General features: G+C 42.9%; 1 protein-coding gene across 2 annotated transcripts in view; it reads left to right on the top strand.

The window, feature by feature from the left end:
* Nucleotides 1–21,291, top strand: part of PRR11 (proline rich 11) — a 41,852-nt gene extending 20,561 nt beyond the window's left edge. For both annotated transcript variants that reach the window (XM_068268645.1, XM_068268644.1), the window contains exons 5-10: nucleotides 2,963–3,229; nucleotides 4,839–4,937; nucleotides 10,961–11,073; nucleotides 11,158–11,220; nucleotides 13,115–13,211; nucleotides 17,111–21,291. In XM_068268645.1, coding sequence (XP_068124746.1) covers nucleotides 2,963–3,229; nucleotides 4,839–4,937; nucleotides 10,961–11,073; nucleotides 11,158–11,220; nucleotides 13,115–13,211; nucleotides 17,111–17,173 — 702 coding nt within the window. In that variant the 3' untranslated portion in view covers nucleotides 17,174–21,291. The remainder of the gene's footprint in view (nucleotides 1–2,962; nucleotides 3,230–4,838; nucleotides 4,938–10,960; nucleotides 11,074–11,157; nucleotides 11,221–13,114; nucleotides 13,212–17,110) is intronic.
* The last annotated feature ends 575 nt before the right edge of the window (nucleotides 21,292–21,866 follow it).

Consider the following 21,866-nt stretch of genomic DNA (forward strand, 5'->3'; position numbering starts at 1 on the left):
TTTGGGTCTGAAATATTTTCAGGACCACCAAGATTTTAGCTACTGAGAATACACCCAGTATTGTGGTGTTGCCATTGAGTTATATCTGTAACAGCATGTTTTGGTGGCTGTACTGTTTTATATTATTGATTGTATATTTTTTTTCCGACTCAAATAAAAAAATAAAGATTTGTAAAAAAAGGCCAAGGAGACCTCCTAGTTAGGCTCCTGAGCGGGCAAGTAGGGGAGCGGGAGGGAGGGTTTTTTACCAAGGCTTCCGTCTCTTAAAGTGTACCAGAGATCGCAAAATCTAAAGAATCGATACTTACCCGCATGTGCAGTAGTCCCTGACTGACACAACTGAGCCAGGGCTGATCATGGCTGAACAACAGACCGCAAGAGGACGGCGAGGGTCTCGCACATGCTTATGGGGCTTGAGGATGTCCTGGGTAAGAATGTAGGGAAGTCCTGGGTAAGTATCGATTCTTTCGATTTTTATGATCTCTGGTGTATTTTATAGAATTTAATTGGAAAGGCAATCAGTCTACTGTACAACGGTACTACCATCTAACTTGGCTAATTTCAAGTCTGGAAAAAGTGTCACACTTTAAGCAAGCCTGAACTGAAAAATTAAAAGTCAAAATAAACTCAAACAAGACATACTTGCCCCCCCCCCCCCCCCCCGTGTAGTCTACTCATCAATTTTTCTCCTCTCCTGCATCCTGTCTACTGTAATCAATGGAATTCTCTATCCTCCATTTTGAAAATAACCATTACCCCATAACCGCTTTCTAGTCAGAACACTGTTAAAGTGTAGTATCGCCCACATGAGCCATAGGGAAGCATGTACAATACCTTGCTCATCAGTTGTCCTTTCAGTTTTAAGAAGAAAATGGTGAGCTTCTGAGAGGAATTGACTGTGAGATAAGTATGTAATATTAACTTGCAGGTACATTGTGTGTTTATTTAAAATAATTCTACTCGGTTTAGGGTCACTTTAAACTGGCCGTACACATACTGATTTTTCTGTTTGAGTTCCAGCTCATTTGATCACTTTGATAGAACCTGCCAGTCATATGTTGCCCCAACATCTTCATTCTATGCAGATCATCAGGCAAGAGTCTGATTGGACATATTGGTAAATTTCTGTGCAAGTGGGTGTGGGATCAATGGCAGCATAGCATTGCACTGCAGCAAGCATTACAGAGCTTGCAGTTTGGGCCAATGCTCAGTATATTTCAGAAGACTTTGCCTGCCATGTAGTGCACAAATCAATCACTATCTGATCACATTCCTGTTGGATAGAGATTTGGCATGTTGGGCCATGATCAGCCCCTGTATGGTCAGCTTTACTCTACTTGCATGTCCTATAATCTACTGTATATACATTATATAAAATTAGACATGTTTGCCGCAATCACTCAAACGCCTTCATCGATTTCAACAAACTTGGTATATAGATCCCTTACTACCTGGGTAGAAATGTTCTGGGGGTCTCGCGCCCCCCTGCACACCTGGACGGAACCACAAACCGCCAGTTAGATTTTACCCATTCACGTTAATGGGAAAAATGTAAAAGGCTGCCATTCTCTGTTATAAAACCAGAGTCCCCAAACTTGGCACAGTTAGTCACTAGGTGATTTAGGTTAAAAAATCAGGTAAAGTGAGCGGAGCATAAAACAGCCAATCAAATTTTAGCCATTCATTTTATATGGGAAAATGTAAACTGCATGTATAAAATAGTTGGTAGAAGAGTCATGTATGACTCGTTAAACAAAAATGTGTATCCTCATACAAGTTGTCCACCACACTCGAATAATCACATATGTATTGGAGGATAACAATGTGAGAAACCACAATATATAAATATATAAAAAATATTTTGTGGTTTCTCACAATCCTTATCCGCCTAGCAATACAAAAATGTAATCTGTAGCCATTCTTACACTGTTAGTGGTAGGGTTCTCAAATTTGGCACACTTGATGATTGGGATTAATATTTAGGAAAGTGGGTGGAGCCTACAACAGCCAATTAAAATTCATCTGTTGACTTTCAAGAGAAATATTTAAATTGCTGCCATTCTTTCTCTGTTAATGGCAGAGGCCTCAGACATGGTACAGTCAGTCACTGGGTGTCTGAAGCTCAAATTCAGGAAAAAGGGCAGAGCCACAAACAGCCAATCAGATTTGTTTAATTGATTCAGTGGGGAAATTTAAACTGCTTCTATTCCTACATTTTTGATGCCAAGGACCCCAAAGCTCACAAAGTTGGTCATTGAGTTACCGTAGAAAAAATGGGTGGAGCCAACAACCAAATGCAAACCCGAGCAAAGCCGGCTCTTCAGCTAGTATAAAATAAAGGAAGATTTCAAGAATGAAGCATCCTCAAAGTGGCCTTTGTCTGTATGAGGTGATTGGAATTACAGTGAAGGCAGCGTACTTGTAAGGCAAAGAGTGAGATAAGCAGAGAAAACAAAAAGTATCCCGCAAATACTCAATATTTATTTGGACCCAAATTACACATTTTTTTGAGTGGGGAAAAAAGTCCATTCAGTTTTTCTCTAAATATTGTAAGAAATAATTTTTAAACATTTCTACTTTATCATTTGTTGCAAACAAAGCACAGATGTTCTACAGTGTTTCTAACCAATGACCACGTCACAGCCTTCTGCCAATGGCAGGATTGGCCATTGTGCATAAAGTGTGTAACGAGCTCCTGTTCTTTGCAACTTATTACTCATGCAGCATGATGAGAACTTATCTGTACTTCAAATAGACTACAGATCCCATACTTGCAAATAATTGCAATTTCAGCTTACTGTTGGTTTGGGGAATTTATACTAGCTGCAAATTGACCTAGAAAGATCCATTTCAATTACCGGTACTTTAAAGTTTAAAAAAAACGTAATTTCATGTTCATTTTCAAGCTGGCTGCCATTAAAATGTTTTTCCTTTTTTTTTTTTTTTTTTTTTTTTTTTTTAGGATAAAGGAAATACGTCCGCTTTATTAGCCAACTCTAGTGGTTGTAGTTGTCAACAAGCAACTGCTTCAACTTCTGTAAAGGAAGCAAATGCACTAGCAATAGGGGAATGCATTGTGTCTTCTGTACCAGCTACTGCTCCACCTCCTCCTCCACCACCACCACCACCACCTCCTCCTCCTCCACCACCACCGCCAGGTCCACCTCCAGTATTCCCACTCCAGAAACGTTTGCCTGTGTTGAAGAAAGCTGTAAATAAACCACTTAAGGTTAGTTATGTTGTAGTAGTTAAGTTGATTCATATGTAAATGTGCTTGTAACATTTTTATTTGGGAATCTCAGGACTAAGCACATCTTAAAGTGAAATTCTACTTGTTTTTTTGGGGGGGAGGGGGGGGGGAGAGGGGAGGGGTTAGCACTGGTGTCTTAAGATTGCTTAGGTCAACTGTGTTCTCTGTTAGAAAGCTATTATAATCTAGCTTTAGTGTGCAGGAGAAATGGATATGAATCAGCCTCATGGCTAATGGCTCTCTTGACTGTTATACACCAAGAACTACTACAACAACTTTATTCACAACTCGCATTATAGACACACCCAGTGGTTATAGCTGACTCTGCATAGATCTACACGCAGTAGACTGTTGTTTCTATTTACAACACTAAGAAATAAATTGACTGGTTTGTATTAAAGCAAACCTAAAGTCAGATATAAAAAAAAACATGTTACATACTTACCTTAGTAGGAGGGAAGCCCCTGGATAGTCTGGAGACTTTCCCAGGCTTCTCTGCTATGTCAGTCCATAGTCCATTGTGCACTTCCTTCTTCAAAGACTAGAACAGTGGTTCATTCTATGGTCCATTGTAATCTTTTGTCCTTATCTCACTTGCTTCACCCATATTGCAATGGACACTTTCTAAAAGTGTAACTGATACTAGAAGTCAGGCGTGTCTGCTCAAAGTAGACCTAGATCAGAGGTGCCCGCACTATAAAACCCTACAGAGTTTATAACCCTTCTTTATTCTTAACTTCACTGTGCACATATGCCTAACAAGCTCACAGTGGTGACATCTGAACAGGTAAAATGTATAGGTAGTAAGCTAAGACTCAAAATAACAGCTCCAGAGTATGTATGTTTAATTTATCATCCTATGTTCATTTCTCCAAGATGGTCAGATGTTTGTAGCCACTAGCCACTTCTTAACATACACAAAAACCGTCTAATTACAAGGACTCTAAGACATTCTTGTCACATCATGTTTCTATTACTTCTTTATGAAAGCTGATTTCAGCTGTTTGTTTTCTTGTGCATGTTGATCAGTACATGCACTGCAGCTAAACATCTTATACATCCTCTCTTTATCTCTGTACAGTTATTCCTCTTGTTGTTGGAAGTACATGCATTTAACCGTCTTGATTATTTTGGATGAGTTTCTAATGTCTACACGGGGATCCAGGTTCCTTTGCTGCTTCCTATTTAGCAGTCATATATGCCGATTTGGCTAACTGTGATTTTATTCCCTCCAATTGCTAACAGCGAGACATATAATTCTTCCCACCCCTCTTAATACGCTTATAGCTCCACAGGCCGGGATCAGAACACACATTTTTGTATGCAGATGTACTGTCACTTAAAGCCATTGAAAACGAACATTTTGGTCAACAGATAAATCGCATCTGCATGCATTATCAATTCAGTGTTTGCAGAAGGGAATAACATTCAATAAGGAGGAAATGTACTACTGGGAACAGGAAGTGGCTTTATCTCAAGAGCAACTATTTATGTTTTCAGTAGTGATAGTGATATGTTTTCAGTAGTGATACTCTGAAAATCAAGGTGTACTTGAAGGTAATGTTTCCTTTTTGATTTTTTTGTTCAGGAAGCACCTGCAAAAATAGAAGGGCCTGTACTCATAACACTTAAAGATATTTTAAATGTCAAGTTAAGAAAAACAAAAGATAACAATGAAAGAGAAAAGGTAAGTTTCCTCAAGGAGAACCTTCAGTCATTGTTCCGAATACATATTGCGGTGGCACTGCTTGAGTTGGGCATTGGGTGGTGCCGCTAATAACGATGTTGGTAATTCACATTACCGATATTTTACTATGCACTTATCCAGCACATATTCTCACACGAACCCTCCCCTGTCGGTGCCTAAAACCCACTAATGCCTAACACTAAACCAGCCTCCAAGTGTACTTCTCTGTACTTGGATTACATCTCCATGGCAACCACCATATAGACAATAGGCCACAGAAGCAGCACCCTGTAGGTTAGTAATGCTTGTCACCCCAACCCCTTTTTTTTAAAGTGCCAACCTATCATGTGACACTGATGAGTAAGAAATACACATGGGGTACATAATAATAGAGACAATGGTATATACAAAATACAGACATTGCTACATACTACAGAATTACATGTGGACATAGTAATCACAGTTGTAACATGATGAACAAAATGTGTAGCAAATTTCAAGACACAAAAGGGTGAGAGAGCCCAGCCCTTGCACGCTCAGAATCTAAAGGAATAGGGAGGATACAAGGTGTATATACAAACACATGAGCACAACTTGGCCAGAGGTTGAAGGGAAATGGCCTAAGTTAACCACTTAAGTACCCGTGATCTCTGCCCCTTTAAAGACCAGAGACCGCTGGTACAATAACGATGGAATACCGACGAATCGCTGCACATACCCGCCGCCACCGTTGTCCACGCCTCACCAGGATCCTCAGGACAAACACTCTGCCATCTCTATGATGGCAGAGTCATGTTAGCCAGTCAGGAGCCGCTTTCATTGGCTCCTGAAGGTGTCAATCAATGTAAGCCTATGGGAGTTGCTTACATTGATAGACACGGCCAGGAGCCAATGAAATCGGCTCCTGACTGGCTCACAGGGCTCTGCAGTCAGAGAGACTGACAGGGTGAGTGAGCTGCGATGGGAGACAGCGGCGGGAGCGGCGAGAACGGCGGATGCGCACTGCAGCGGTGAATTGAAAAATACACCCTGGCAGCCAAATCAGCATCAAAACAGGGCATAGATTTCAATTAGCATGGTCCTTAAAGAGAACCCGAGGTGGGATTTCATTATGTTAGTGGGGCACAGAGGCTGGTTGTGCACACTAACCCCAGCCTCCGTTGCCCCATGGTGTGCCTCCAGGACCCCCCTGCGTGCTGCTATACCCCCCGCAGTGCTGGCGACACGCAGCGTGTCGCCAGCACAATGTTTACCTATGTGCTTTCTGTTAGTGCCGCTCCCCCGCCACCTCCGTATCGGCGCTACCTGCCCGCGTCCCTTCCCACCCTCAGACCATCACCTTCTCACCTTCAACCTCCTCACGGAAAGCACCTCCAAATTACCCACCCACCCACCTGGTCGATGGCAGCGAGACCTACGCAAGCTCAACCCTAGCGTCCTTGCTGACCCCCTCCATGCCCTCTCCTCCACTCTCCCCACCCTAACCTGTCCTAATCTTGCTGCAGCTCAGTATCGCCAAACTCTCTCATCAGCCCTAGAGAAAGCTGCTCCACCAATATTTTGCCGCCACCAACCCCTAACCCCCAGCCCTGGCGCACTACCCATACTCGCAACCTCCAGAGGAAAACACGTGCCACTGAACGGAAATGGAGAAAAACTAGACTTAACCAGGATTTCCTACAGTACAAGACCAACCTGCTGCAGTTCCACGCTGCCCTTGCTCATGCGAAGCAGGAATACTTTACCAAGCTTATCGGAGCACAAGCTTCCAATCCCCGGCGTCTTTTTGCCACTTTCAACTCCCTGCTTAAACCCACCCCCCCCCACCCTCCGTTTCCTCCCTCTCTGTCACAGATTTAGCCACCCACTTCACCAACAAAATTGTCTCCATCCGCCAAGAAATATCCAATCTCCAATCTTCACCTCCCACCCCCTCCCAACCAGCTCCTCCTCCACCCTATGACACAGTAGATCATCCCCTACTCCTCCAGTCCCTCCAGTCCTTGGGCATTCACGATCTCGCCCTGTCCTGGCTTTCATCCTACCTCTCCAACCGCTCCTTCACGACCGCCTTCAATGAGTCCTCGTCCACCTCTCGGTGGGAGTCCCCCAAGGTTCGGTCCTTGGCCCCCTACTGTTCACGCTATACACATCCTCCATTGGCAAGGTTATCTCCTCCATGGGTTTTAACTATCATCTGTATGCAGATGACACCCACATCTACCTCCACACCCCTGACATATCCACCACTACCATGGACAAGGTCTCCTCCTGCCTATCAGCCATCTCCTCCTGGATGTCCGCTAGGTTCCTGAAACTAAATCTAGACAAAACGGAATTTATGATCTTCCCACCCCGGCCATCCACGAACCTCCCAGATGTGCATGTCACTGTTAACCACACTACCATTCGCCCTACCTCTCAAGCCCGTTCTCTGGGTGTCACCCTGGACTCCGCACTCTCCTTCACTTCCCACATCCAAAACCTCACAAAGTCCTGCAACTTCCACCTTCGTAACATCTGTAAGATTCGCCCTTTCCTGACCTCTGCCACCACCAAACTCCTCATCCATGCCCTCATAATTTCCCGCCTTGACTACTGCAATGCCCTGCTGTCTGGTCTCCCTATGACCCGAACAGCTCCACTGCAGTCCATCATGAATGCGGCAGCCAGAATTATCCACTGTTCCCATCGCTCCACCACGGCAGATCCCCTCCTAGAATCCCTCCACTGGCTTCCTATCCAGTCCAGAATCAAATTCAAGATACTGTGTCTGACCTACAAATCTGTCCACAAAACCTGTCCAACCTACTTTTCCTATCTTACTCAGAGGTACACACCTAGCCGCTCACTCCGCTCTTCCAATGAACTTCGCCTAACCGCCCCCCGCATCACCCAGTCCCATGCACGCCTCCAGGACTTCTCAAAAGCTGCTCCAACACTATGGAACTCCCTACCTCCACCCATTAGGGCAGCCCCCTCCTTCAACATCTTCAAGAAAGCCCTCAAAACTCACCTTTTCACTCTGGCCTACTACCCCTCACAAGTGCTCTAAACCTACAGCTAAACTCTGGTCCCCTACCGTTCGTGTCCTTACCTCTCCCTCTAGATTGTAAGCCTTTGGGCAGGGTCCTCCTCCTTTTGTGTCCTACCTGATCATGCACCTCCATTACTGTGAACCCATGCTATGCATCTGAGTGAACCTAACTTGCCTAATCTACATGCTCAATCCAATGACTAAGCATTACCTGGCACTCATACTGTGCCGTGTGATCTGGTTTTCTATTATTCCTGTATTGTCATATTGCTGTATGTCACCCCTAAATATTGTCTGTAACCTAAATTAATGTTCAGCGCTGCGTAATATGTTGGCGCTTTATAAATACAATAAATAAATAATAAATAAAAAAGTGACGCGGGCGGGTAGCGCCGATACGGAGGAGGCGGGGGAGCAGCGCTAACAGACAGCACATAGGTAAACATTGTGCTGGTGACGCTGCGTGTCGCCAGCACTGTGGGGGGTGTAGAGGCGCGCAGGGGGGTCCTGGAGGCACACCATGGGGCAACGGAGGCTGGTGTTAGTGTGCACAACCAGCCTCTGTGCCCCACTAACATAATTAAATCCCACCTCGGGTTCTCTTTAAGTAGTTAAAAGTGTATGCTTGTCGGAAAAGGTTAGTTTTTAGGGAGCGCTTTGGAGAGTGAGAGATGTGTTTTGGCAAGAGATTCCAGGAGAGGCCTGAGGCTTATGGAAAATCTTGTATACGTGAATGCAAAGAGGTGATTCTAGTGGATGACAAAGAAGGTCGTGTGTGGAGTGGAGATTGAGGTTGCGTTGGTATCTGGAAACTAGTGAGGAGATGTACAGGTGAGAGAAATTGTGGAGAACTTGGTAGGTTAGGGTTACGAGTTTAAAATGGTTAAAGGAGAACTGAAGTGAGAGGGATATGGAGGCTGCTATATTTATTCACTGTTAAACAATACCGGTTGCCTGGCAGTCCTGCTGATCCTCTGACTCTAATACTTTTAGCCATAAACCCTGAACAAGCATTCTGCAGATCAGGTGTTTTTGACATTAAAGAGAACCCAAGTGGGCAGAAGGGACACAGAAGCATTTTCTCTGCCTCATGACATGCCTCTGCCCGCTCACAGCCGCTCTCTGCCCCCCAAAGCCCACCCCCCCCACCGCCAGGCCATAGCCTTCTCCCCTCGAGATTAGATACAATATTTTGTCGCTATCTTGGAGGTAAACATGGGAGAGGGATTCCCTGTTCAAACACCCCCAGGGGCATTCCTGCAGGTTTCCAGAGCTGCTGTTGGACAGCTCTCTCCCTCGCCATGCCCCCTGCCGCTCCCCCGCCTCCCTGCATGCGGTGAATGAGAGAATAAAACTCTCATTCCAGAGGTCACAAAAGTAGGAGTGGGCCATTGCTTCCCACAAGAGCGGTAGTTTTGGAGGCTACCTGATCCGCTCAATCTACTTTTTTTTTTTTTTCTCCTACGACACTAAAATGTGTTAGCGGATCACAGCCTCAGATCAGTAAATTATCTCCAAGTAAGGAGGTAATGGGGAAATATTTTAGAAAAGGGGGAGGGGGGCTACATATATGTTTGGGGCACTATTTTGTGCCAATTTTTTATTTTGGGATGTTACAGCCCTCCTTTTAAAATGGAATATAATTTCAGGTATACTGAAAGCATAAATGCTAAAACCTTCTAAACCATTTGTAGACGTTACCCTTTTCACATGGGGTCACCTCTACAATGCTGCTAAAGATTAAGTCGCTCACCACCGGTCTAGAATGAAGAGCAGAAAAGATCCAGAGACTTATGGAGTTAGCTGAGAGTTGGAGGATTACATGTCAACAAATTTCATTAACTATTATTTGTCTAAAGGCCCGTACACATGCTGGATTGCTGTCGCCTGACTGGGATCTCTTAAGCAAAATTGCTGGCCCAAGGCTGTACAGGCACGGACTCCGCTGTACAGCTGAATACCCGCCATGCGGCAAGTGGGGTGAGCAGTGAGAACTAATGTATTGGCTGAGTTGATCCAGCTGGCGAATGGCTGGCCAGTCAGGCGCTGCTGTACACGTCAGCCAGCTGCCTCAGGCAACTTTAATCTAGCATGTGTACAGGGCTTTACGAGCTTGAACCACTTGAGGACTACAGTGCTAAACCCCCCTAAAGACCAGGGCATTTTTTGCTTAACAGGCCACTGCAGCTTTAAATAAGGCCAAGCTGCAGGGCTGCACAACTCGGCACAAATTATTCTCTCCCCCGAAACCCCTAACCACACACACACACACACACACACACACACACACACACACACACACACACACACACTTTTCTCCCCAACAACAGAGCTTTCTGTTGGTGGGGTCTGATCGCCCACCAGTTGTTAAATATTTTTTTTTTCACGCCCATTGGCGTGAGCCGGTCTTAGGGTAGTTAAGAGAGTCTGAATCCTATAAGGGCTTTATACCCCCCAAATACTGGGGGAAAATTCCGAGACTTTCCAGGTCGTGGATTTTGCTGCCCGGTGAGGCAGAGCTTTGTAATGTAGCTCTGCCTCTACTGGAGTCAATCTCCGCCTCTCCCAGCCCCTCACAGTGAAAGAAGACTGAGAGGGGCGGAGAGAGGCGGAGATTGACTCCAGTACAGGCAGAGCTACAGCGCTAAGCTCTGCCTCTACCAGGAAGCGCTCCCCGATTTTTTTTGGGGGGGGGGGGGGGGGGTATAAAACCCGGGGATTTGGGGGTTATAAAACCCGAGGATTTGGGGGGTATAAAACCCAGGGATTTGGGGGGTATAAAACCCTCGTTCTGCTGCGGGAATGCAGCGTTTCAGCACTGCTAACATTGCTTAACATAAATAGCAGGTAAAAATAAGTATTTTAATAGGCTTCAGTCTCTCTTTAATGGAAAACTACATATAAACATATTTTTATTTTTGGTTATAGTACTAGTAGTTTTGTTACTGTGGATATTTAATATCCTGTTTAACTGTATTATTTTAAGGTGGGATCACTAAAATATGAAGGTATTCCATACATCTCCATTTCTGAATTACAAGGTGTAAGCCTAAAGAGCAGTTCCAAGATGCCACCAAGACGACTTGCACACATTTTCAAGTAAGCAGGTTAATGAAGAATACATCCATAGAAAATATTCTTTAGTTAAATAAATAATTACTTTATGTATTTTATTGGATACAGAGATAAGCTTAGTAAAAGCCCTCTGGACTTGAGACGCCACCTCAAAAGGGTCAACCTGATGAGGTAAGTCCACTGTGTGTGCATTATGTACAGTATGTTAACATGTTGAAACACCGCCATAGAGGTTAATAGGTTTTGTACGGCACACATTGTTTATGTATGAAATGGACCTGACGAGAGTGAAAAGATGAACCCCTTGGTAAGACTGTATATGATGCAGCATTAGCACCTTCACACTCAGCATTTGTGTGTAGCATGGTGGTGGGCTGGACACTGGGGCGATTTGTGGGCGTTTTCCGCAGATTACCGAATCACTGGCGAACGCTAGCACTTTGAAAAGTGCTAGTGTAATAGTATATGCTAGTGATCTCAATTCAGTAATCGCCAGCAATTTTCAGAAAACGAAAGCGCGGCGCAAGCAGTGCTTTTCCACAACTTTGGAGTGATCGCAGTTCAACTGTAAAAAAAACAAAAAAAAACACAAATTGTGATGGCGATTTTGTGCTGGTGATTTGCTAGCATTTTGCGATCCCCAGTGTGAACAGGGCCAAACTTTACTAATCCTCAGCCTTTCACTTTTGTAGAGGCTAATAAGTAACCTACAAGTTCTAGTAACTGTTTGCTAAATCACATATATATTAGGCAGCTCAGAACAACATTTAGTAAATCAACCTTTAGGCTGCTTTCACAGTGGGACATTACAGGTGCACGTTAGTGCAGCCTGTAACGCTCCCCCAACGCAATGTAACACAAGTGGGCTGTTCACAGTGCCCACGTTGCGTTACATGTAACGCTGCACGTTGTAGTGAAAGTGCAGCATGCTGTGCGTTCTACGTTAGACTGTTTGCACATGCTCAGTGGGGGGGGGGGCGGAGAGGAGGCAGGGAGATGCCGATACAGTAGCCGCGCACATGGCTACTTAATATGCACTGCACTGGCGGCTGCTGATTGGCCGGCGGGACCACGTGATGCGGAGTGTCTCGCTCCGCATCACGTGGTCCCGCCGGCCAATCAGCGCCACTATGGGAGACCTTATGCGGATAGAGCCGCCTAGCGCGGCTCACTCTAACGTCCTCTCCCACACCACCATGCGTTGCGTTAGGGGCACGTTATGCGACCAATACGTCCCCTAAAACGCAACGTCTTAGTGTGTAAGTAGCCTAAGTGTTAGTATCAGTCAGCCTCCCCACTAGTTTCATTTTTGTGGACCCAATTGACATCCACTATAAAGGACACCTGAAGTGAGAGGGATATGAAGTCTGCCATAATTATTTCCTTTTAAACGATGCAGATTGCCTGGTTGTTCTGCTGATCCACTGCCGTTAATACACTTAGTTATAGACCCTGGACAAGCATGCATATCAGATTGACTGAAGTTTGACTTCCTATAAAAACTGGATCTGGCCATTATGTTTTGAGTCTCCATTCTGCTTGAGTGCCAGTATAATTACACCTTATGACATGAGATGATGTACTGTTTACCTAACAGTTTAAATCACCTGGCTGCATACTGCCTGACCGAGTTGTACAGTTGCCAGCTAGTATTGCAGGTTATATCTCATCACCATAAAAATAATGTGTTTTTTTTTCTGCCAGGGAACTCTAAACACTGCATGCAAAAATGATGCATTCTCTTAGGTTCAGGAAACTAACTGGGTTTTTGTACATTTTTGAAGATGTTTAGGTTTGAAGCCTCTTAGACTGACTGTGGGAGAGAGTTCTATAGAGCTGGGGCTTTGTCTGCATACATTAAGTTTACATTTCTTTTGTAAATATGCCTCCAAGAATAATGTTACAAGAAAACATTTTAAAATATGTAGGAATCTTTAGAGCTTTTTCTGAAAGACTGCTGTGCCCACTCATGGCAACTAGAATCTCTTCAGAGATGTTGATGTATAATCAAAAGTTTCATAAGAAGTTTGAAAACATTTGAGTCAAACCAAGTCTTCTTCATCAGGAGCCCAGGAGGAACCCCGTTGTATGAGAGAGAGAACAAGGAAAATGGTACAGGACTGACTCCATTGATGACAAATGCTTTAAGGCGAAAATTTCAGGTTAGTCTGCTATGTGATAGATATATATATCTATCTCTATCCTACTGCACAGATCTATCACAATAAAGCAAACCGTGTCTGAAACAACAAACATGCATTTGACATAAGTCCTACCTGAAAAATAAGCTTTGATTACTTTCAGGATTTTTAAGAGTGCTTGAAATACAGTGGTTTGCAAAAGTATTCGGCCCCCTTGAAGTTTTTCACATTTTGTCATATTACTGCCACAAACATAAATCAATTTTATTTGAATTCCACGTGAAAGACCAATACAAAGTGGTGTACACGTGAGAAGTGGAACGAAAATCATAGATGATTCAAAAAAATGTTTACAAATAAATAACTGCAAAGTGGTGTGTGCGTAATTATTCAGCCCCCTTTGGTCTGAGTGCAGTCAGTTGCCCATAGACATTGCCTGATGAGTGCTAATGACTAAATAGAGTGCACCTGTGTGTAATATAATGTCAGTACAAATACAGCTGCTCTGTGATGTCCTCAGAGGTTGTCTAAGAGAATATTGGGAGCAACAACACCATGAAGTCCAAAGAACACACCAGACAGGTCAAGTTATTGAGAAATTTAAAGCCGGCTTAGGCTACAAAAACATTTCCAAAGCCTTGAACATCCCACGGAGCACTGTTCAAGCGATCATTCAGAAATCGGAGTATGGCACAACTGTAAACCTACCAAGACAAGGCCGTCCACCTAAACTCGCAGGCCGAACAAGGAGAGCGCTGATCAGAAGTGCAGTCAAGAGGCCCATGGTGACTGGACGAGCTGCAGAAATCTACACCTCAGGTGGGGGAATCTGCCCATAGGACAACTATTAGTGGTGCACTGCACAAAGTTGGCCTTTATGGAAGAGTGGCAAGAAGAAAGCCATTGTTAACAGAAAGCATAAGAAGTCCCGTTTGCAGTTTGCCACAAGGCATGTGGGGGACACAGCAACCATGTGGAAGAAGGTGCTCTGGTCAGATGAGACCAAAATGGAACTTTTTGGCCAAAATGCAAAACGCTATGTGTAGCAGAAAACTAACATTGCACATCACTCTGAACACACCATCCCCACTCTCAAATATGGTGGTGGCAGCATCATGCTCTGGGGGTGCTTCTCTTCAGCAGGGACAGGGAAGCTGGTCAGTGTTGATGGGAAGATGGATGAATAATTACGCACACCCCACTTTGCAGTTATTTTTTTTTTTTAAATGTTTGGAATCATGTATGATTTTCGTTCCACTTCTCACATGTACACCACTTTGTATTGGTCTTTCACGTGGAATTCCAATAAAATTGATTCATGTTTGTGACAGTAATATGACAAAATGTGGAAAACTTGAAGGGGACCGAATACTTTTGCAAACCACTGTATAAACCCTACTCCAAAAATAAGCCTTACTTGCAGTTCATAACAAAAATTTGAATAGTGTCGCAATGTGTCTGCGTTAAGAGGTAACGCACTGTAAGCAGGGAGTTACCACAATGCAACATTTTCAACACCACGATAACGTCGCACTGTGAATGGCCCATAGGATTATCATTGCAGTGCGGTAAGCTGCGTTATAAGACTTTATAACGCAGCTCCGCAACGTGGCACTGTGAATACAACCTTAAAGTGTACCTGAACTGAAATGAAAAGTGGAATATAACTTGTCTGAGGGGACTTTTTATTTCTTTGCACAGCAATTGTTAAAAAAGGTGTGAGGTGTGGTTATCTATGCAGATGAGGTAGCTGCACATTTCACATTCAAAATGTGACCCTATACAATGTGAAAAATAAGACAACAGTATATTTCTATACGGTACACTTTTGCTACTACGTATGATTTATCTCTTTAGTTTATTTTCAGTTCTACCTTCTTCCCAATCTAATGTTAACTCTCTTTTCCTGATACCTTCCTTTGACTGATAAACCAAGCCTTACGCCAAATTACCTTTTAATAAAGCTTGAGACGGTGACCCTCTTCATAAGCCGACCTAGCCTCAACCTTCCTGGACTTCCGTACCCAAAAAAGTGGAAATACTTACCTACTGACATTCATGTGACTATTAACTCTGCTACCATTAACTTCACCAAAACCTCCACCAAAAAGACTTCATGGCTAAGTGATCTGCTTTGGATGCTTTCTCAAGGCCATTTCAAAAGTTTTTCAACTCTCTCTATGTTAAAGTGTACCTGAAGGCAAAATTTTACAAGTTAGATACTTGCCTCAGTAGAGAAGAGACTGTGGATAATCAAGAGGCTTCCCCCATCCCCATTGATCTTGCTGTTCAAGCACTTAGGCCCTCTGCACCTACTTGACAATGGCTTGTCAAATATGTTTGCATGGCTGCGCTCCTCTCTGTGTATGAGTGCAGTCATACTGCTGTGCAATACTGCCTGCGCAGAATCTACTGCGTAGGTGCGGGCCGTCTGTGCCCCTGCACAGCGCGGGAATGCTTGCTCACTGACAGGAGCGCAACCACGAGGAAGAAGAGGGTCCTGCTGACCAGCGGAGGGTTCAAAAAGGATTGAAGAAGCCTCTGGGGGATCCAGAGGCTTCCCTCTACTAAGCTAAGTATCAAACTTGTTTCTTTGGTTTTTTTTTTGCCACAGATCTTCTTCAATCAACTGAGGACTGCAGTGCTAAACCCCCCTAAAGACCAGGCCATTTTTTCCCTATTTGATCACTGCAGCTTTAAGGCATATCTGCAGGGACGCACAACTCGGCACACAAGTGATTTCCCCCCCCCCCCCCTCTCTCCCATCCAACAGAGCTTCTGTTGGTGGGATCCGATTCCCCCCCCACAAACACACACACAGTGTGTGTGTGTGTGTGTGTGTATATATGTATATATGTGTATATATATATATATATATATATATATATATATATATATATATATATATATATATATATATATATATATATATATATATATATATATATATATATATATATATATATATATATATATATATTATAATATATATCTATTTTATTAATTTAGCTTGCTTCGTTTTTTGTTTTAAAAAAAAAACACCTCCCACCGCTCAATCCTGGTCGATCGGTTCGGTTATTTCCAACATGTTCGATTGGGTTTCGATGGATACAGCCGTCATTTTGCATACTTAATATGCAAAATCGACGGCTGTATCCATCGAAACCCGATCGAACATGTTGGAAATAATCGAATCGATCCCACGCGGATCGAGCGGGAAATCGCAACGTGTGTTTCCAGCATTACAGCATGAACTTAAGTTTCCAGAGTGCTTTCTGCCTGTAACATATATTTTAAAGTGAACCTGAGGTGAGCGCGATATGGGGGCTGCCATATTCATTTCTTTTTAAACAATACCAGTTGCCTGGCAGCCCTTCTCATCTATTTGGCTGCAGTAGTGGCTGAATTATACCAGAAACAAGCATGCAGCTAATCTTGTCAGTTCTTACAATATTTTCAGAAACCCCTGATCTGCTTTATGCTTGTTGAAGGTCTATGGTTGAACGTATTAGAGGCAGAGAATCAGCAGGGCAGCCAGGCAACTAGTATTGCTTAAAAGGAAATAAATATGCCAGCCTCCATGTATCTCTCACCTCTGATTCACTTTAAGCCTGGTCTCCTGTGATGTTACCATTTTACTATTCCACCTCACCCTCCAGAGTATGTTCTCAATTTTATGCAGTTGCAAACGGTTGATGTTGACAGGATAGCTCTCTAAGTAAGGATTTTTGCTTTTTTCTGTATTAGAGGTTGTGGGGTTGATTTCTACTAGAGCTATTTTGATGAATCAGCATTTTAGCTAATATATTATCACATAAGTAAGGGATGCTTTTAACGTGTATATTTGCATTGATATTTATAAAGAGGTTGCTATACAATAATTTCCCTCACATACTTAATACTGTACCTTTTCTTCACAGCTGGCTCATCCAAAAAGTCCATCCCCACTGCGATTGTCTCCAGGAAACCAAATTCTCGAATAAGCATAATTATGTATATTCAAAAATGATGTATTGTGCAAAAATGTATGCTTGAAACCTACAACTCTTGTTTTAAAATCACCTGCCTGTGCAGTGATTGAATAAAAGGTAGACGTGGGTCAGAAGTGACTGTAGTGACTCTTAGGAGCTCACCATCCTTCTGGTATGGCACTGGTTGTAGTATCCCTACCAGGGGGTAATGATCAGACAAAGTCCGCCAGTCAGTAGCACTGCCTGATTTCAGACCCTTCTTTTAGACTTGAAAGAACACTGCCAACACTGTAGCTGGAGGATACAGCTAACCATTGCAGATCTGTTTACCTTTTTCACTCATTACACTGGGGTGACTTATAGGTCCACTTTTTAAGTTGGTAATTTATTAGATAAAACCACTGAGCTTACAAGCTCATGGATTGAATATTTTTAATAACTGAAGAAACCACTTTTCTGTATCACGTAAATTTCTCTTACTTTTTACTTGACAAAATAAGGAAAAGCATTTGACCACTCACGAGCAAGTACTCCACTGGTTCTCTGGTAGGCACTATTGCACATTATATACCACAGCTCCTGTTACCATTTTTACTAATTACTATGTTCTTTCTTGTCAGAGTAGAAAGGGAGAAATGCAAGGTATTGGGGCTTGTTCACACTACCAGAGCTGCTGAATGGTGCACAACTCTTGGTAATATGCCCAGACCACCAGCAGCTGCGGTGTGGCTCCACTCACTGTAGCTGATTGGGGCCACATTTACAGTGCTGTAAAATACTGTGGAATAGGCATCTTTCAGGGCACAGCACTGCACTGTTGTGAAAGGATGCTGATGATTTTCAGTAGTAAACTCCAGCCAGTGGTGGTATGGGGATATTGCCAAATACATCTTGACGTGTAAAGAGTCAATTACTCTGCTAAGCATATTATTCAGTACTGAAGCAATCTGCTATCAAAAGGCTACACTGAGTTTGCTCCTATACGTGACTAACACTTGCAGTTTTATATTAGCATGTTTTTATCTTCTCCTTCCGGCAATTGCATGCTGATAAGATAGTCATAAAGCTTTGCCTCTAGGATAATCCTACGCTGGTGTTATTTCTATCTTACTATATTTTATGTTATGTTTTTATGTGTTTTGTTTTATGTGTATTTCATTTCACTGTGTCATGTTTACATCTGGCTGCTTAAGGTAGAGCTCTACTCAAGTCTTTACATTTTTGTTGTTAGTTTCTAAGTATATGGTCCCATTCACAAGGCGGCAGTGCACACAGCTTGACACCACTGCTGGCCATGGTGGAATATGGAGCAGCACAGCCCCATTTAATAGTAAATGGAACCATCTGTCTCTGTTTTGAAAATGTGGCAGGACACATTATCTACTGTAGGTAGCATCACACTGCAGGCGGTGTGACTAGGGACGCCATAGTGACGGAGGTGGTGTGGGGTGACTAGCACTGCTCTGCACCTCTTTTAGTGTCAATGAGCCATTATAGATCAAATATTTGTGACTTCAAGAGAGAGAGCTCCTTCCACCTTCACTCATACTGTAAGTGCCAGGTTTGTGCTGTAAGCTGATTTTTCAGGTTCCCTGCATTGATGTACATTGTCCTTATATTAATATAGAAAACCAACCACTAAGAGGGGTGAAAGCTGAGTTGTATTCCACAGAGGGGTACCAGCAAGTGCAGCTCCTCACAGAGGTTTGACTAAGCACAAACGGTAACCGCATTGTAGGGAAAGAAGCTGTATTAAACAGGTGGTGGCTGGATAGTGTAATGGTTAAGGGCTCCGCCTCTGACACAGGAGACATGGATTCGAATCACGGCTCTGCCTGGTTAGTAAGCCAGCACCTATTCAGTAAGGAGTTCTTTGGGCAAGACTCCCTTACACTGCTCCTGAGTGCGCTCTAGTGGCTGCCTCACAATTGCTTTGAGTCCGACAGGAGAAAAGCGATATACAAAAAAAACGAATTATTATTACTTCACCTAAAACTAGAACTAAAAAGGGTAGATGAAAAAAAAGGGTAGATTACCACTTTAAGAATTACATTTGCACTGCACTAACCTGTATGTGATATTATTCCTGTCACCAATCCAATATAACTAACTGATCCTGTAATATTTTGCTGAGATTCCCTAAAGTGATAACTGTGTTGTGACAATGCTGCTAGGAATATCATTTATCAACTGAGAGCAAATACGTTTGAGTGTATACTTTGGTTACAAGGTTTAGAATGCTGATGCTCTTCTAGTCATCAGACATTTTGTGGCATGTTGCTGCAGTTTTGAGACTGACCAATACACCAACATGGTAAGCATTGCAGACATATTGAGAGTGTCTCCAATGAGCCTTAAAAAAGCATGGGGGGTGGGGGGGGGGTAATGTCCAACAGTACCAACAACTTGTGGCTATAAGATATCTGATCAAGGCAGACCCGATACATATTGGCCTCAGATTATTTTTTTTTCTGCTGTACACACAGAATGTTACAAAGCAGATGAACAAAACATGAAACAGACCTGACCGGATTTATAATTCTTTCCTTGCTGACCCTCCACCATTTCAGCCTAGTGAATTTATGCTGTTGCTGTTGGGATATAATATTCTTATGCAGACACTTGGGTATCTAAGTGGAGCCTAAAGACAGGAATGTTGAGTAATATTGGTGAGATAACAAAAAAGACATATCAATAGAGATCCTTAAAACAGTTCACAAATGTTTTTTTTCCCAAAAAGTGTAAAGAATAAGTTTGTTTAAATTGAATGTTTCCACTTTTGTTGCACTAAATAAAAAACCCCTCCATTTATTTATGCACTGCACAGCTTAATGCCACGTATTATTTTAGCTTGGCTACCTCTTTTTTGTTTGTTTTCATGTAGAACAGACATTCCAAAGTGTTCTAGCTGGAACAGATAAATGGGTGTGTCATAGCCATCTTCCAATCACTCCATTTAGTCCATTACTTCAGAGCGGAATGGGCACCCAATTGCTCATGCAGGATACATAGAATTTCTCAGCAATCTGTACTTAGTGGTTACAAAGCAGCTCAATTTGGGCCTACAATCAGTAGTAAAACTTTTTGTAACCTGCAAGAAGAAATGTCAGGATAAATGTTATACCTTACAAAAGGCTGTTGCAGCATCCATCCTTTTTTTTAATCTTTCATCTTTCCTTATAAATGTATGTCTGTATAAATGAAATGACACAATACTTTGGCTGTTTACATGAAGACATAGCTTGCTAAATATTTAGGATTCTAGATAGATTCAAGGCAGAGTTATGGCATCCTGCAGTGATGAGACTGTTTACTCTGGTTTATTCCTTCCCCACCACCACCATTGCTGTTACAGAGTAGATGGGGGAGGGGGGGGGGAGAGGAATAAATGTAAACATTAGTACCACCAGCAATGGACACTTAAAATGTGCATGGTCCACACACACACACACACACACACACACACACACACACACACACACACACACACACACACACACACACACACACACACGTAACGTAAAGCACACTATTAAGATGGTAGTTCAGCTAAAGTGGGACACCGGGGCTGACCTCTGGGAAGGGGTGGCAGCTTTTTTGGGGGGGTCTCCAAGAAATATTTTTTACTACGAACTAAACCCTGCCTTCTCCAGTACTTCTTTCGGCTTCTCTGAGTCATCACTGTAAAGGTGCCCATTAACGGTATAATCTACCAAAACTGTACGATCTATCAGATCGGGTAAAGTTAACGGTGGTGATTGACGATGAATGAGCATTCTAATAATGGTTCCATCAACACAAATGTTGGACTTATTCTATTAGTGTGATTGGATTACTTATCATTTTCTCCATTGGTGGGCCCGAATGATTGTTGACGATCAATCGCAAAGATCAGATTGGACGGTCAATCGGTCTGGAGATTGTACCATTGATGGGCACCTTAAAGTGTCTAGATGGATCTATCAGTGCTATCTCTGTTTATTTATGTTTTCTGTTCACTCTTAAGTTCACTATGGTGTTGTTTTCGCTTTAATTTTTGTAAATGTTATTATTCTATGCAGTATGTGCTGCTGGGGAAAATGTTTTATGTTAAAAGTCTGGTTTTATAAAATAAACTATTTTAACATTGAGTGTATGTTGAATTTATTTTTAGGAATAAAAATGAGGGCTGATTGAGAAGTTGATGCAGGATTATGCAAATTTATGCAGTTTAAAATGAACAAACAGAATTCCACTGTGGCGGGCACCTTGCATAATCCTGCATCCACTCTGAATTATTTGCATCTTCTTGACTAGTACACAGTAATCAGTATTATGAAGTGGAAAACTTAATTGGCATCAAAGACGACGTTTTGCAGGGTTGTGCCTGCCTCCTCAGGTACGTTGATCTCAAAGTGTATGACCTCTGAAGTATTCTGTGTTTAATTCCTTGTTACAGGAAGGCAAATATTGAAAAAAAATGCTTAAAACTGCAAAAACTTGTTTCATAATTTAAAGATGTATAATTACAGCAGCAGTGGATCACAAGTCCCCAGATGCTTACTGTAAATGGCAGACCACCTCATCACACTACTTGTTCCCCTGTCCTTCCTCCTCACCCAGACAAAACCTGGCCTACAAGCTATGAAGTGGTCTATGACATAGAGGGAGGCATGTGAGTGGTAGTCTCATGGCAGCCACACCCCCATAGTGAGTGATATCCTCT

Source organism: Hyperolius riggenbachi, chromosome 2 (assembly GCF_040937935.1).
Source record: "Hyperolius riggenbachi isolate aHypRig1 chromosome 2, aHypRig1.pri, whole genome shotgun sequence".
Taxonomy (NCBI): Eukaryota; Metazoa; Chordata; class Amphibia; order Anura; family Hyperoliidae; genus Hyperolius; species Hyperolius riggenbachi.